We start from the raw sequence: 15,480 nt of genomic DNA, 5'->3' as shown, positions 1-15,480 counted from the left end.
AGGTCGCATTTACTATCAAAACCTCCACCGGCTGTCTGTCCGGCTGTCACGTCACGTCACGTCACGTCACGTCACGTCACACTTTTTCCCAACTCATATCTCCGCCATCGTTGCCCCTATCCATGTGAAATTTTCCACACACACTCTTTGCCTGCCAAACCACAACCTTCAGGACCCCCGGACCTCCACGGACCCCCAGGGACCCCCTGCCACCGCCGGCAAATAGTGCAAAAATGACCAAATCAACACCCCAACTGGCCTACTCACGGCGAATTCCCGGGGACCACCGACTCCTGCTGTTCTAACAGTCCTTCACCTTCATTGGTTTAACTTTGCCACGCCCCCTCCCCTCATTGGCCAAAACTTTATTTGGCTTTACTCATCAACCGTTTGTCGTACAAACTTGTGGGTGGTGTCAATTGAATTGATTAAGAGTCCTTAACCTTAATTGGTTTACCTTTGCCCCGCCCCCTCCTCTGATTGGCCGAAACCTTACTTGCCTTTACTCATCAACCGTTTGTCGTACACACTTGTGGGTGCTGTCAATTAACTTCATTAACAGTCCTTCACCTTAATTGGTTTAACTTTGCCCCGCCCCCTCCTCTGATTGGCCGAAACTGTATTTGGCTTTACTCATCAACCGTTTGTCGTACAAACTTGTGGCTGGAACCAATGCCACTCACAGGCCTCTTTGTGTATACTGTGACCTGACGGTCGCTTATCTCCCGATTAGGGAGTCTTACTGGTATTGGAGTAAAAGTACAATATTTTCCTCTGAGATGTTGTGGAGTAGAACTACAAGTATTGAAAATTGGAAATATTCCAGGAAAGTAAAAGCACCTTAAAAAAGTACAGTACTTGAATAAATGTTACGTTGCCTACTGACTGTAAAGGTGAAACACAGTGGTGTAGTGAATTCTTCAGAGAGAGTTACAGTGTAGCAGTAGCTAATGGTGTCCAGTGTTCAAGGCTGCCTATGATCCGTTAAGTGCTTCTGTATCCCTCGGAGACGGCGGTGCTGTGTTTGCAGTTTGGAAGCAGATAGAGCTGATGAACATTACTCTCTCAACCAGAAGCTATGATTCAGGAGGACCTTCACTGTAGCTTTATTGTGGGGGTATATGCTGATAAATGAGCGAGACTTTGAATCATCGAATAGAAAGGAGGTGCAGGGGAGGGGAGCCAGGGATACGACACGTGGAGGATGGCACTCACAAGAGACATACCGGTAACAGAGCTCACTGAGGTGGTGAGCCGTTTTGGGGGGCAGAACAGCTGGGGAAACACATTTAGCTAAGAGCAATTTGAATTTCGGTGGAGCCTTGATTCAGGTTCACTTTAAAGTGTCTACGGTTAGTTAGTGGCATATTGAGGGGAAATGTTTGAAATGCCACCTGTGGAAAACTGTCCGGTTTGGAAGAAAGACTTCTTGCTCGTCCGATTTCATTCTCCTCACTGCCGAGTTGTGCTTATTTATACATTTTCCTCCAACATCTGACTTTGTCTGGGCCCCCAAAAATGTCCGGTTCTACAGTATACCATCAGCACAGTGCTGTAGCTCTGTAGCGGTGAGAGAACATTGGTTCTATACTAGCAGCAGGACAGTGCTGTATAGCTGTAGCAGTGAGTCAGGCCTGTCATTCCCACAGGCTCTTGCCAGATATTAAGTGCACTTGGCTGCACTTTTCCATTTGAAATGCATAGCCCTTTTACTGTGCCGTTTACCTCCCTATGTGTGCGTGCGTGTGTGCATGTTTACTGGCATTGTCCTAGTAGCTGTGCTCCCAGAAACAATATGATCCAGGTTCCTCTCAGTCATTTTACAAGATGGTGACGTTTAGGGACTTAACATACAGTGCATTGACATTTGCCAACACTTTCTTCCAGTGCGATGTTAATAATGAAATATGAGTGCTGATTTCTCAATCATGACACATGACACAATGACAGCTCCATTCAATTGGTTCATTCCTAACCCTGTGTACCTAACAGGAACTTTCGTCTTCTCTAGACAAAACTGCAGAGTCTAACTCAGAGACGTGCTGGCCATTGGGAAAAGCGGGACAACTCCCGAACGGCCGGTTCATTCCTGGCCGGTCCAGGCTGGCCATTAGGAAAAAATTAAAAATAAAATGTCGGCCCTTGTTCCATTTTGGGGGCTGGGCGGCCAACAAAGTAAATCGTTACTGTCGGGCAGAAACCTCGTATCTCCAAGTTTCAAATGTATACATTGTTTCGCAAAACAAAGCCCTGCATCATCATATAAGGCAGTTGCACAAAAGTAGTGAAAACAGCCGATCTACAAGCACACAACGGCTCGCGCCGCGAGGCGTTGTGTGCTTCTAGATCGGCTGTTTTCACTAGTTTAAATCATTTTTAAAATGATAAATACAAAACAAACGGTTTTGGACATACAAGGTTTCCACCCGACAACGACGAAATATAACTCATGTACAGTAATTGGCCCACTGGCTTGTCACTTGTCATGATCTGAAATGGCAAACCTTTGAGTAGCAGTAACGCTATAGAGAGTGATCTCTCTCTATAGCACGCAATGAGGGCCTCTCCAACTCTTTTTCCCGGGCTGAATCAGGGGCCCAGCACGTCCCTGGTCTAACTACTGTGTGACCTTGTCTCTCTCTCTCTCTCTCTTGGCAGTATACCTGGACACAGTGTCACCCGCCTGCAAGCATGGGCTGTCCTGAGTGAAACCCCTGGATGAGAAGGGACCGGACGGCAACTTTAAAAATACACGTCCCGCAGGAGTGCCGTCGAGAGGAGAGAGGCTGAGCTGCGGACTCACAGACGCAAATCAATACCAGTCAGCAACAACAGAGGAACTCACATGGTCGCAGCGCTGTCTGCAGAAGCACGTGTTTGTTTGCTTGCAAACTCTGAAGCCAACGCTGCTTTCTTAGGTGGATGGATCCCTTCAAATCAATGCTGCTGTTAGAGCTATAGCATATGCAGCCATATACATTAACTCAGTGGATTTATCGGAGATAAATATTGTCATTGTTTGCGTTCATCCAAAAGCAATTTTGAATCCTTGAAAGTGGTGACAGAAATCGAAAGCATTCACAGTAATACCACAGCATCTTGTGAGGATAGAGGATTGATGCTGGATTGGTAGACACTTCTTTTACCATAGAATCAAGCTCGAAAAGCCCAAACGTTTTTCACAACCTCTTTCATAACCCATGCTAATTAAAGCCCTCCATCGTCAATGTACATGTCCACGTCATACACGAGAGGGAGTGCATTCACATATTCATGAACCCTGACTCACACGCGAGCAGGTGAAATGGGAGACACAAAGGTGCCATGTCGTCAGCTGTGACACAAATAACTTGTGGCACATGAAGAGAGAAGGAAGCTTCAAGACAGGCCCAGGAGCTTAGGTCTCCCTCAACGTGTCCTTGGCACCAGTCCATCACTTGACACGAGAGGGAGATAGAGCTGGCACTGACAGAGCAGGGGCATCACTCCATAATGATCCTGGCATGTGTCCTTGAGCTTGAGAACAAGGCCTATAATAAGAGCGAAATTAAACGAATAGGATTAAGGTCAGATTATCGCCGCGCGACAAAGGCCGGCACAGCAGCCGATTTCGTGTAAATCCGAAAGCAGGGCTCTCGAGGGAGATTAACTTGTAAGATTTGCTTTTTTGGCCGCTGGATGCGGCGGCCCCCTGCACAGCTGGCGTTAGCATAGGTCGACGTGGCATGGAGAATCTGGACGAGTTGGAGCACCCTCTGCTGGCAGGGGACAACAACAGCCCCAGGAACAGTGGGGGGCAGCAGGGGCCGCGGCCCGGCTGCGGGCCAGGCGCCCCTGCCCCCGCGGGGCTATTCAAGGGCTACTTGGTGCGGTGCGAGGAGGACCGGGCCTACCCTCCGCTGCCGTGGAGGGGCTACTGCGGGGGCCCCGCGCCTCCTTTCCAGCAGCAGCAGGTGCTGGACCCCTGCGCCCTGCCGCAGTCCTTCTACCCCGGGGCCCCCATCTGGGGCCACGCGGACTCCCTGCTGAGCAAGGACTACCTGGAGACCACGTTCGTGGACATCCGCCCGGGCTCCACGCTGGAGAGGAAGCTGCTCGCCGAGGCACAGGACTTCCACAGTGCCTCCTACAGCATGGAGGATGAGGATGATCTGCTGCCTGACTTTGAGGTAAGACCCATCACCGTGCTGCATGGGGTCCAGACCCCAGCATCATTTCATTTTGGTGTAGTGCTTAATCGAAGAAGAGCTAGATTCAGACACCTATGCGAATTACAGTGATTCTATGATGTCTTGACACTGTGGCAGGTAAATAAAACGTTTGGGCAACAGTCCGCACGCACACCAGCGCTCTGTCGCTGTCTCCCCTTTTCTCTCTCTCCCTCTCTACCACACACACACGCACGCACGCACGCACGCACGCACGCACGCACGCACGCACGCACGCACGCACGCACGCACACACACACACACACACACACACACACACACACACACACACACACACACACACACACACACACACACACACACACACACACACAAAACACACACATGTAGTCAAAGCTCATTCAAGCATTCTTTCCCAGTAGAAAAATAACTTTTTGACTATTTAACTCTATAAAAAACACCCTCAGAGTTAGACTTTTGTTGCATGTGCCATTGTGCCGCGGTTCCATACCAATCCCTGTGACTATAGTCTATGACTGTCTGACCAACGTGTTAAGAAAGAAAGTAGCACCAGCAAACAGCTACTAGCTAGCAGCAGTCTGAAGTTGTGGTCAAAGCATAGCATGTGTCAAGTTAGATAAACGTCAACCCTTGACTTCCGGCTGGAGGACTTAAAAAGTCCCAGTCAGCGGACTTCAAAATAAAAGTAAATTTTCTTCTTTTTTATAAAATGAAACCAAATGGACCCGCGCTCTCAAAAAATTTGAATCGTGTGAGAATCATGATCTCAATTCTTATGGAGGAAAATCGAGATTCACATTTGAGCAAGAATCGTGCAGCACTATTTTGGGGGGCCCTATATTCTTAAATATACTTATATATGCAATAGAAACTCTTGTCACACTTTTGACACGTTTTGAAAATGTGCCCAAAATATGGACACCAGGTTAACATTTCTGATTAAATTGTTCAAACATATCAGAGAGAAGGAAATAATGAATTCTGACCTGAAGCAGGGATAAAACATATCCCCAATGCTGATAAAAAAATGAATGACCAGAGGGGATAACAAAGGAGACACATGGATCCGCCCCACCCTCAAGCAAATGTAACCCTATGGGCCAGTATGGCTGCCACGCCCCAGTATGTACAAATCATTCAACACCAAACATTCAAAATACCTGTTATCACTGCCTCTATGGTCAAACTCACCATTCGCTCCACAGACGGTGAAACAGGTGCGTACAGTCACCATGGCAACAAGCACTGAAGAGTTACATTAACACTGGCAGAGTTCACCCAGAACAAGTACAATTTACCTATGCGATTACCAGTAAGCAAGGACAGCTCAAAGGTAACACATCAAATGCATAGAAATAGTAATCTAGGGTCATAGGTAAACCAAGAATTTATAATCTGTCTAAACAGTATAATATATATTTAAAAAAGCAATAATCTCTATTGAAACTAGGATGCCAGGTTTACAAATGAACCTGGCATCTGTCTACATAAACATGCTATCTAAATTACATTTTAGACTTTGCATAAGCCTGCAAGGTCGTCAAGGCTAGGACAAGTGCTACGGGCTAAGGTGGGGTCTGAAGAGGACATAGTCTTCAGATTAGTCCTTAGACTCCATGGCCTTATTGGCCATGGACTGAGGGTCCTGATTGCATACTTGTGTAGCTTTTGACATTGTGGGAATGGCCTAAAAGCCCCCGTTATTAGAGGTGTAACGATACAGTAACTGCATCGATTTACATTTTCAACTGTCTACTATTGTATATATATCTACTATATACTACTATATATATATTTATCGATATACAAACATATATATGTTTGTATATCGATATACAAACAGCAACATATCGTATAGTTGCTTGCACCAGCATACATGGCAACGAGTGCACAAGGAGCAAGTAGGGACCTCGACAGAGTGCAGTCTAGTTTGACTTTGTATCGTATCGAATCGTTTTTTAAGCACTTGTATTTAGTTATTTTACGAAGAAAAAAGAGAAAGAGGGGTTAAATTACATACTTTCATATCACTACACTTGGTTTATTGATAAATGTGTGTAATCTCAAGTTCATGTCAAGGTGTGGGTTTGTCCATATGTGTTCAAATACAATGTCCATGCAGTTGCCAGGAAATCACTGTTTACTAATAGCCTATCCATGCTATTTATATTCTAGTTTAATATGTGTGTTACTAGCATTGTTTAGTCAGGAACACTCACGTCAAAGTAGATTTAACCATTTTTTGCAACAAATGGAATACAGTTACACTAGCGTTAAAAGGGCTCCGTGTTTGGAGATGTTGCCTGAATTTTGTACATGCATGCCTGCTATGCAAAAACAGGGAACTTTAAGCAAAACCCCCATAGGGATACAATAGTAGTACCATAGCAATACATTGACATATTAGCTTGAATCAGCAGACATACAATCACAAGTATATTTGAGCCTGTGCCAGACTCAGAGCAAAAGGTGGAGGCTGGGGTGGAGGAGGCAGCTAAGCAGCAGCGGATCCAAGGCTTCAGTTCAGATCATAGACAAGCAGAACTATAGTGAATGCAAGCCTTATTTAAAGGAGCCTCCCTACTGAGCGAGAGCTTTGATTGGATACTGGCAGTGTCATGTAATGATCAACAGATCTGTGAATGAGGAATAGGAAAAGGATCTGACTGACAGCTGAGGCGGGCAAGACTCTTGTGTCCTGCATAAACTAACACTATGCTTCATTTAATCATTTGTAGCATTGTCCCCTCAATTTTCAATATCAATACACTTTCCATCCACTACTGGTGTTAAGACACAAGACAAGGATATATGCCTGTGTGATCTCTTTAGCATGTTCAGGGGAGACGTCTCGGACTCTCTCATGATCACCGTTAGGTGGTCTATATATAGTATGTTGGATATGTCAAGTGTGAATTGACCCACACAAATGGAATAGAAAAGACCTTGGTTTGGAGAGAATTGAACTTTCTACCATTATGTAACGTGTCCACTTCATCTTATAAGTACCCATACACACATGTTTAGAATCAGAGATTTTTGTTCAGTCTTTCCCTTGTGAACAGTAATACGGTAGCAGGATTCTGCCCACATCCTAGCCCTAAAGAAATACCAGATTAGAGAGGAAGAGCACTTGGGAAGAATCGTGTTAGAGAATATCAGTGTCAGAGGAATGAGCTTTAGAATATTTTTAATAAGAAGCTTAGCTGATGCTGTTCTCATCGAGAGGGACTTAAAATGACTGAGCAATGAGCATGTAGGTGTTCATTTACAACCAGGCCTGTGCTATTTTCTCTGTGTATTCTGGAATACGTGCGGTTGGATTAATTTATCGTGAAGCACTTTCAAGTATGGAATGTATTTCCCTGAGTATGTTCAATGAAAATATTATCCATGGCTTTCTCCTGCCAGGACACTCTGCTAATCAGGGTTTGGATAACCTTTTTTCTTTTTTTTTTTCTTTTTTACAGAGTAGCCGGGTCAAACGCTACCGGTACAACTACATACTAAAACTCCATCTCTAATTCATAGACCGCTATACAGAGCTTGCCCTGCAGTCCAAATACCTTTTCTATGCTTCCAAATGGTACTGGTGGTGGTACTGAAAGCCAAGGGGCTCAGAACCACAGGCTGGTTTGGAAGGCGACTTCGAGGATGCCATTGTTTAGAATGCCCTGGTGATTCAATGAATAAAAGGGCATATCACATAACTAAGGCTATAGCAGCTGACCCTGGTCTCAATACGACCCATCTTTGTTTTAATGTTTGTTTGTCCAAGACCAAGGACCAGAATTGAAATAAGTCACTGTCTTTGTTGTGTTTTATCCTCGCCGGGCCCATTTCTTTTAAACATAACGTCTCAGATCAAATCAAAGAAATTCTTATCAAATCAAAAGCAGCACTTTACTGCATGTCATCAACCCTCTCTCTCCTGCATAAAGCATAAGATGCCATCGATTATGTGAGGGATAATCTACCTGGTACAGTCAGTGTGGTTACTGAAAAAATATGAATAATGCTGAAGCCAATGGTTTGCCTCCCCAGGGTGCCTTATTTTCCGATAACCGCAAGTTGATTATACCTACTTGCATGCACAGTTGCACAGAATGCACACATGCAGTTGCATGCACTGTGTGTGTGAATCGCATAGCCTACATACAATTTACATCCTCACTGTGTGCCATGATGTGACGTGGTGTAAGCTTGTAGACCTGCTATTTTCGGCATGCAACACCATCTTCTGACAAACTATGAATCGTGCTTGAGGGTTCCTCTGGGAGTGTAACCCACCATGCACAGAGTGACCTCCAAGACAGTGACCTCTTTCATCTGGTCCACTTCAAAAGCCCTTAGGGACAAATCCAAGCTCTCTATTTATCTGTACAAGGTACAGTAAATGTCCTCTAGTGTGATATAGTGTGATAAGCCCTCCTGTGTTGGAGTGGAGAAGTGCCACTTGGACTAGAATCAAAAAGCATCTAGTTTCCAGATGCTTTTTCACAGACTATTCACAGGTTACTGCCCAGGTTAGAGTATAGCCGTGGTTTTTAAAGTGGTGCCAAATATCAATTCAATTTCAAATTCAACTTATTGTACCAATTTAACCACTTTTAAGTGGCATTCTGAGCATGTCATTATTGCAAATAAATTAAACTTAAACATTTTCATTATTTTTTAAATTGTTGTTGCTGTTGTTGTTTTTACACTGGGGGGGGGGGGCGCCAGGGGCTATGGCTATTTGGGGGTCCTTGGCATGGGAACATTTGGGAACCCCTAGGGTAAAGTGTTGAACTCAAAGGGTCTGTCAGTGAAAAGACTGGGTTTCCAACTTTCCGAGGCTAGTGGCCATATGAACCGCAGAGCAGAGAAAACATCATGTGTTTTCTCTGTCCTTCAGCCTTTGACCCAAGGCTGGACAGACAGACAACCTCCAGGAAGGTCAGTGGTGACTTTGCCCATATGCATGACCCGTCTTCCCCATTGATGAACTGATCCTTAGAACCTCGCCCTCCTCACAGCTGGACCCCAGAGATTAAAAAAAAAAGAAAAATCAAACCTCGGTTCGAAGTGAAGCGGTGAATCTTTATTCTATGTGTTCTAGAGCTATACTTTCTATGTGCTTTAGTTCTATATTTTCTATGAATTCTGAATGAATGAATGATTTTGTCTGGAGGGCCAAATTGTCATGTGAAGCTTGACCAATCCTCAATTCTGCATGCACGGGACATGTACTGATGTCCTTTATAATGTCACAAAGAAAAGAAAGAAAAGCTTTTGCTCGTGTATACAGACGGTAGAACATTCACAGAAAAGGTCATGGGAGGTGAAACATCCACTGGACGCGTCTTCCGCGATTATAGTTTTTTTGCACAGAAAATAATTTAAAGTAATCTGACAGGGTCAGTCTTGGAGAGGACATCAGATTAAATGTGCTTCCCTTAAAAACAGACATGCGCACACGTACAGCATGAATCATGAATAGCCTGCGGTTAGTGTGCGTGTTAAGGATAACCCCATTCAGTCATATCCTCTTACTCGCACTAGCAACCAGGGACGTGCTGGCCATTGGGAAAAGCGAGACAACTCCCGAACGGCCGGTTCAAAAATTAAAATAAAATGTCGGGCTTTGTTCCATTTTGGGGGCTGGGCGGCCAACAAAGTAAATCGGCAGAAACCTTGTATCTCCAAGTTTCAAATTTGTACATTTTTTCGCAAAGTAAAGCCCTGCCGTCGCACAAAAGTAGTGAAAACAGCAGATCTACAAGCACACAACGCCTTGCGGTGCGAGGCGTTGTGTTTAAATCATTTTTAAAATCATAAATACAAAACAAACGGTTTTGGACATACAAGGTTTCCACCCGACAACGGCGAAATATAACTCATGTAAATTGCCCACTGGCTTGTCACTTTGTCACAAATCTTTGAGTAGCAGCAGGATGAGGGCCTCTCCAACTCTTTTTCCCGGGCTGAATCAGGGGCCCAGCACGTCCCTGCTAGCATTGTTTTCCTATTGTTCTGCAGGACATAAAAAACACAACTAAATAAATATTAAATACCTGTACACACATTTCAAGCTTTTAACGAGGAATCAAAGTTTTTAAAAAGTAATTTTCCACACTCTCATATAGCCACTTTGTAATGTTGACCAGGTTCAGTCAGGGGTCCATACTTGATCCCCTCCTTTTTTCACCTCTACCCCTAATCTCTTCGCAGAGAGTAGCCGATCTACAAACTCACAATGGGGCCTTTTCCACCGGCAAAGAACCGGTTCTGGTTCTTTCTCCCGCCTATGGGATGAACCAGAGGTGGGCTTTTCCACCGAGAACCGGAATTGGTTCCGAACCGTAAAAGTTGGTTCCGAATGGGAACCACAAAATCCTTGGTTCCTCTGGTTCAATCATGGTTCAATCTGGTGGAAACGCAAGCCGGTTTGCAAGAACGAACCAAGGTTACAAAAAAGTTGAACCGGCACTGGTTCTGGAACCGGTTCTTTGCCGGTGGAAAAGGCCCCAATGTGTTGCAACGCAACACGTTAAGGCAGATTACAGATCCGCAATTTTCACAAAATATTCTGCTAAAAAGACATCTCCCTGAATAGGGATGCTAGGGCTCATGTGGTTAATTAGAATCATCATTACCATATGTTTTCTACTGAATGTATGCTCTGTGATGTCATGTTGCAGCCGTGCAAAATCTGGTACTGTATGTCCATGTGTTTTGTGAACAGACTCTGTGTAACCTCATATTCTTGGAAATAAAGTAGAGGTCCGAGTTAAAAGCATGATCTCAGAATCAGCTAAAAGGCCCATTCCCACTGGGCCAGATAACAGATCAAAAAAATCTCTTTCTCTTTTTCCATTCAAGTGGATGGTAGATACAGATAAAAAAATATTTGTTTTATCTGTGACAGATATATTTTTTTATCTGTATCTACCATCCACTTGAATGGAAAAATATCTGGGGAAAGACATTTTTTTATCTGTTATCTGGGGGGGGGAACCCAGAATTATCTACATATTTACACATGGTAGGTCTACCTGAGATAAGATATAAAGGTGCGTGAGCATAGCAGCAGATGTACGGTATACTGTGCATTATGGACATTAGTTAACGTGGTAGAAAAACACAAAAAGACAAAAGCCAGTGTGTTGTACATGGGATTAAGAGACTGATCTCAGCTGCCATGGTTCTGCTCCAGTGGAGGAGCTCACTGTTCTGACAGTGAAAACTCTGACAGTGTGGTTGTGTCTCCCTCCTGTGTTCCCCCAGGACTCGTCCAGCGATGAGGACTTCAGTGATACCGACAGCGACAGCAACTTCCCTCTCATGATTCCTCAGGATTACCTGGGCCTGGCTTTCTTCTCAATGCTGTGCTGCTTCTGGCCCCTGGGCATCGCTGCCTTTTACCTGTCCCAGAAGGTAGGTGCATGCACGCACACATGCACTCACGCACACGCACATATGCACGTATGGACACACGCACACACCTCTCAAGCACACACGCACTCAACTACGAGCACTAAGAGTTCAGGCATTACATTTTGTATAACACGGTTCTATTGTGAAAATAGCAGATCTACATGCTTGACAATTTGGCCAATATTTAATTTGTTAATTTTTAGAGGTATTAAAAAGTCCTTAAATTGTCACTTTAGAAATGTGCAGATACTCCTCTATACGCTTAAAGGAGCTATAGTCAACTTTTTCTTGAAAAACGGATGCTAAAATAAAAATAATGTTTCGAAAATATTTTATAAAAAAAAAAGCTTCATATATGTGTTTCAATTAAAAAATGACCACAAAAAGCGTAAAATAATGATAAAATAATCATTTTGGCCCTTTGTTTACATTTACAGGGCCGGTACTTTGTTTACATCCTAGTCTGTAGACTAGGATGTCAGCCCTACAATGAAAAAGTTGACTATAGCTCCTTTAAACTTTATGTTGGTTTGTTTACTGTTGAGTGAGAAAACAATGTTGCACATTAAATTAATCATCTGGGGACCCTCAAAATAATGTGGGTCCCGACCCACAGGTTGAGAAGAAGACTAAGGTCAGATATTATATGTACATATAATTTGTCTCTTATACTGTATACCTGTAGTAGTTGTTTGTTAATTGTTTTAGCGTTTGTTGTCTAGCTGACTATATGGAGCTAATATTCTCTGTTGGTCCAATATGATCCTCTGATGGTGTTGACGATCAACTGTGAGTCAGTATAACATTATGTTCTAAGTCTGTCTCTTTTCCTCTCTCTCCGCGATATGTGTTGAACAAAGATGACAGCAGGTCACAACAAGTGACGGCGTCTTGAGTACAAGAGTGGACATTATGGAATTGCTTTGGCGGTTGGGTGGTGGTGGTGAGGGGGGTTAACAGGGATTACAACACCATTCGTGGGATTATGCCGCCAGAGCTTTGAAAGCTTTAGAACCAGGCTGTACAACGTAATGGGAATGGGTTGTTTGGCTCAAACAACATACTGTTATTTATGTGCCGTATGTATCCACAGTATTTGGCCCTATACTAATGGCAGGCTGGTCATTTGTTATTCATAAGGATTCACTGGATATTAAAAGCAAGAGTGAATACATTTATGACGCATCCGAAAGTGACCTTTCGTTCTCAAACTTTAAGGTAATGTGGTTTGCCAGGGTTATACTGTATAGCAGTGGTTATCAAAGTGGATTCCAGGGACTCTGTGGGTTCCTTTAGGGGGGGTCTAAATTGACCCATACAAATCTGTAACTCTGACAGTGTACAAACGGAACCAAATGGACCCTAACAGGTCCATTTGGTTCCATTTGTACACTGTCAGAGTTAAGGGGAGACCTTGGCATTTGAAAGTTTGAGAAACACTGCCGTATAGCATCTCTATGGGTAGAAGGTGGTGAAAAAATTGTGGGCCAGGTTACTGTGATAAAAAGGCAGTGTTTCTGTACTCCACTGGAGGACTCTCATAATAAGCATCCTTTGCGCGCTTGCGGACAAAAATTCCATTAGCTGGGGCACAAAGTGAGCAGCAAAGGCCCTATTGTACAGATCAATGTCCTTCTTAACGTTTAATTAGAGTCATAACAAGCTGCTCCAAGGTGATAGATTTCCAATAGCACTGAGTGCTACCTACACCAGGGGTCAGAGTGAAGGACACGGCCCGGGACCAGAGGCAGTGATGAACGAGGGACAAACGGTGCAGGCTGTGTGTGAGGCAGCATTAGTTGAGATAATAAGCTTAGAATGTGAATAGAGTGGCTGGGAACATTAACTAGGAAGGGCAGCTACATATGATGGATAAAGTCCTACAGCATACCACATACACACACACACACACACACACACACACACACACACGCGCACTCACGTGCATGCGCGCACACGTGAGCGCACATGTGCACGCGCACACACACACACACACACACACACACACACACACACACACACACACACACACACACAGTGTATACAGTATATAAACATAACATAGTGTTTATACAGTCTTCACGCTTTACTGCTCTTTCCCAGAAAATGTCCTGCAAATGCATTTGTTCCCTATTTTACCTTTCACATTTTTATGGGGACAGGACGTGTGAAGTTTTGAAATGGCACATCTGTATATATAAACTTAAAATATATACAGGATGTACTAGATACTGTGTATAAATAAACATCATAGTATAGTAATAGTATGCTTGCTGGCTGCTTGCTGGTTGCCCATCGTGTCCGATGATGACCATCCTCTCTCCTATTAGTGAGGGTGGATGAATAGTCTGGGGCTGGTCCACAGTTGCAGTTGCAGACCAGGGCATGTAAAAGCGGTACTGAGGGGAGCAGAGGTGGCTTTGGGAGCATGCCTCTATGCCCGCTTTGCTGCATGGTGTTGTGTGCGCTGATTTTCCCATATACTCCACTCTACTGAGGTTGCAGCATGAAGCAAGCTCCTCCAGTGAAGACGGTTTGATCCGGCATCTCTTTATGGTCTTTGTTTGGTCTTTGAACCGCTTCTTCTGCCCACCGGCATTGCATTGACCAAGATGTAGCTGGCCGTAGTGGACATATGGGTGGAAGCCTATGGCTGGGCATACGAATTATATGATGTTTTGGGACGGCCGTAGTTGAGTGGTTAGTGAGCCTGCCTTGGCAGCCAGAGCCCCTGGTTGTCCCAGGTACGATTCCCGGCCAAGGCCAGCAATGTCGATCTGTGTCCTTGAGCAAGACTCTCCTAATTGCTCCCTGAGTGCCGTTGAATCCAATGGCTGCTCACTGCTTCTAGTTGTTATAGGATGGGTAAATGATGACGAATTTCACCTACACACACACACACACACACACACACACACACACACACACACACACACACACACACACACACACACACACACACACACATAATGTGACAAAAACATCCCAAAGGAGTGGGGACTATACTATTCTTTTTTTGGTTCAGGATAGACTCTATACTGCAGCTTTCCATGGTCGTCTGCCTATCCAAGGATCTCCTTGGAAATAAGATGCAAGAATTACCTGAGTTTCCTTTTTGTTGACCGTGAGCCAGTGAACTGTACTGTAATGACCCTATGCCTTCCCTATGCTAACTTCTAATAAATACTTCAATCAATCAATCAATGGCCGTTCCAGCACCTCTGTGTGTGGCACAGCACTGTACACATACTGTATATACCGGTACACTGTATATGCACCGTGTGTATTAATATGTCATTATCTTTCTTCTCTTCTCTGTTTGTCAGACCAACAAGGCGTCGGCTGAGGGGGATTTCCAGGGGGCCAACGCAGCGTCCCGCCAGGCTCTGTGGCTGTCCGTTCTGTCCATCGTCTTTGGAATCATCACATACATCTGTGCTATTGCAGCGCTCATCTCCTACTTGTCTGGAAAACCACCGTAAAAGCACGCCCCCCCTCTCTAACACACACACACACACACACACACACACACACACACACACACACACACACACACACACACACACACACACACACACACACACACACACACACACACACACACGTAACCTCTCTCTCTCTTGACCCTGCTGGATAACTGTGAAGCTTATACTGACAGACCTTATTTCACTAATATTTCAGTATTTCCTCTTTGGAATTAAGTTTTAGGCCTATCATTCAGTGCTCCTAAAAAGACTGAATTGGATCCTCTCTGCATTTTGTCAACCCCAGGTTTCCTATAATCCTTTAAGAAGTACTTTTAATTTTGTATCGACCATTATTTTGTAAAGAAGACGTCACTTTTTCCCAAATGGTGGACATTATCATGTGG

The 15,480-nt window shown here is 44.3% G+C and overlaps 1 protein-coding gene across 1 annotated transcript; it reads left to right on the top strand.

Moving 5' to 3' along the window:
* Positions 1–3,725: 3,725 nt before the first annotated feature.
* Positions 3,726–15,091, top strand: tmem91 (transmembrane protein 91; the record flags this gene model as incomplete). The annotated part of the gene is made up of 3 exons (XM_080730855.1): positions 3,726–4,169; positions 11,460–11,609; positions 14,936–15,091. 3 exons carry the CDS (start codon positions 3,726–3,728, stop codon positions 15,089–15,091), a joined length of 750 nt encoding a protein of 249 aa, XP_080586981.1.
* Positions 15,092–15,480: the final 389 nt, after the last annotated feature.

Source organism: Nannobrachium achirus (genome assembly GCF_963921795.1).
Source record: "Nannobrachium achirus genome assembly, chromosome: 8".
Taxonomy (NCBI): Eukaryota; Metazoa; Chordata; class Actinopteri; order Myctophiformes; family Myctophidae; genus Nannobrachium; species Nannobrachium achirus.
This window is presented reverse-complemented; position numbering and strand designations above follow the sequence as displayed.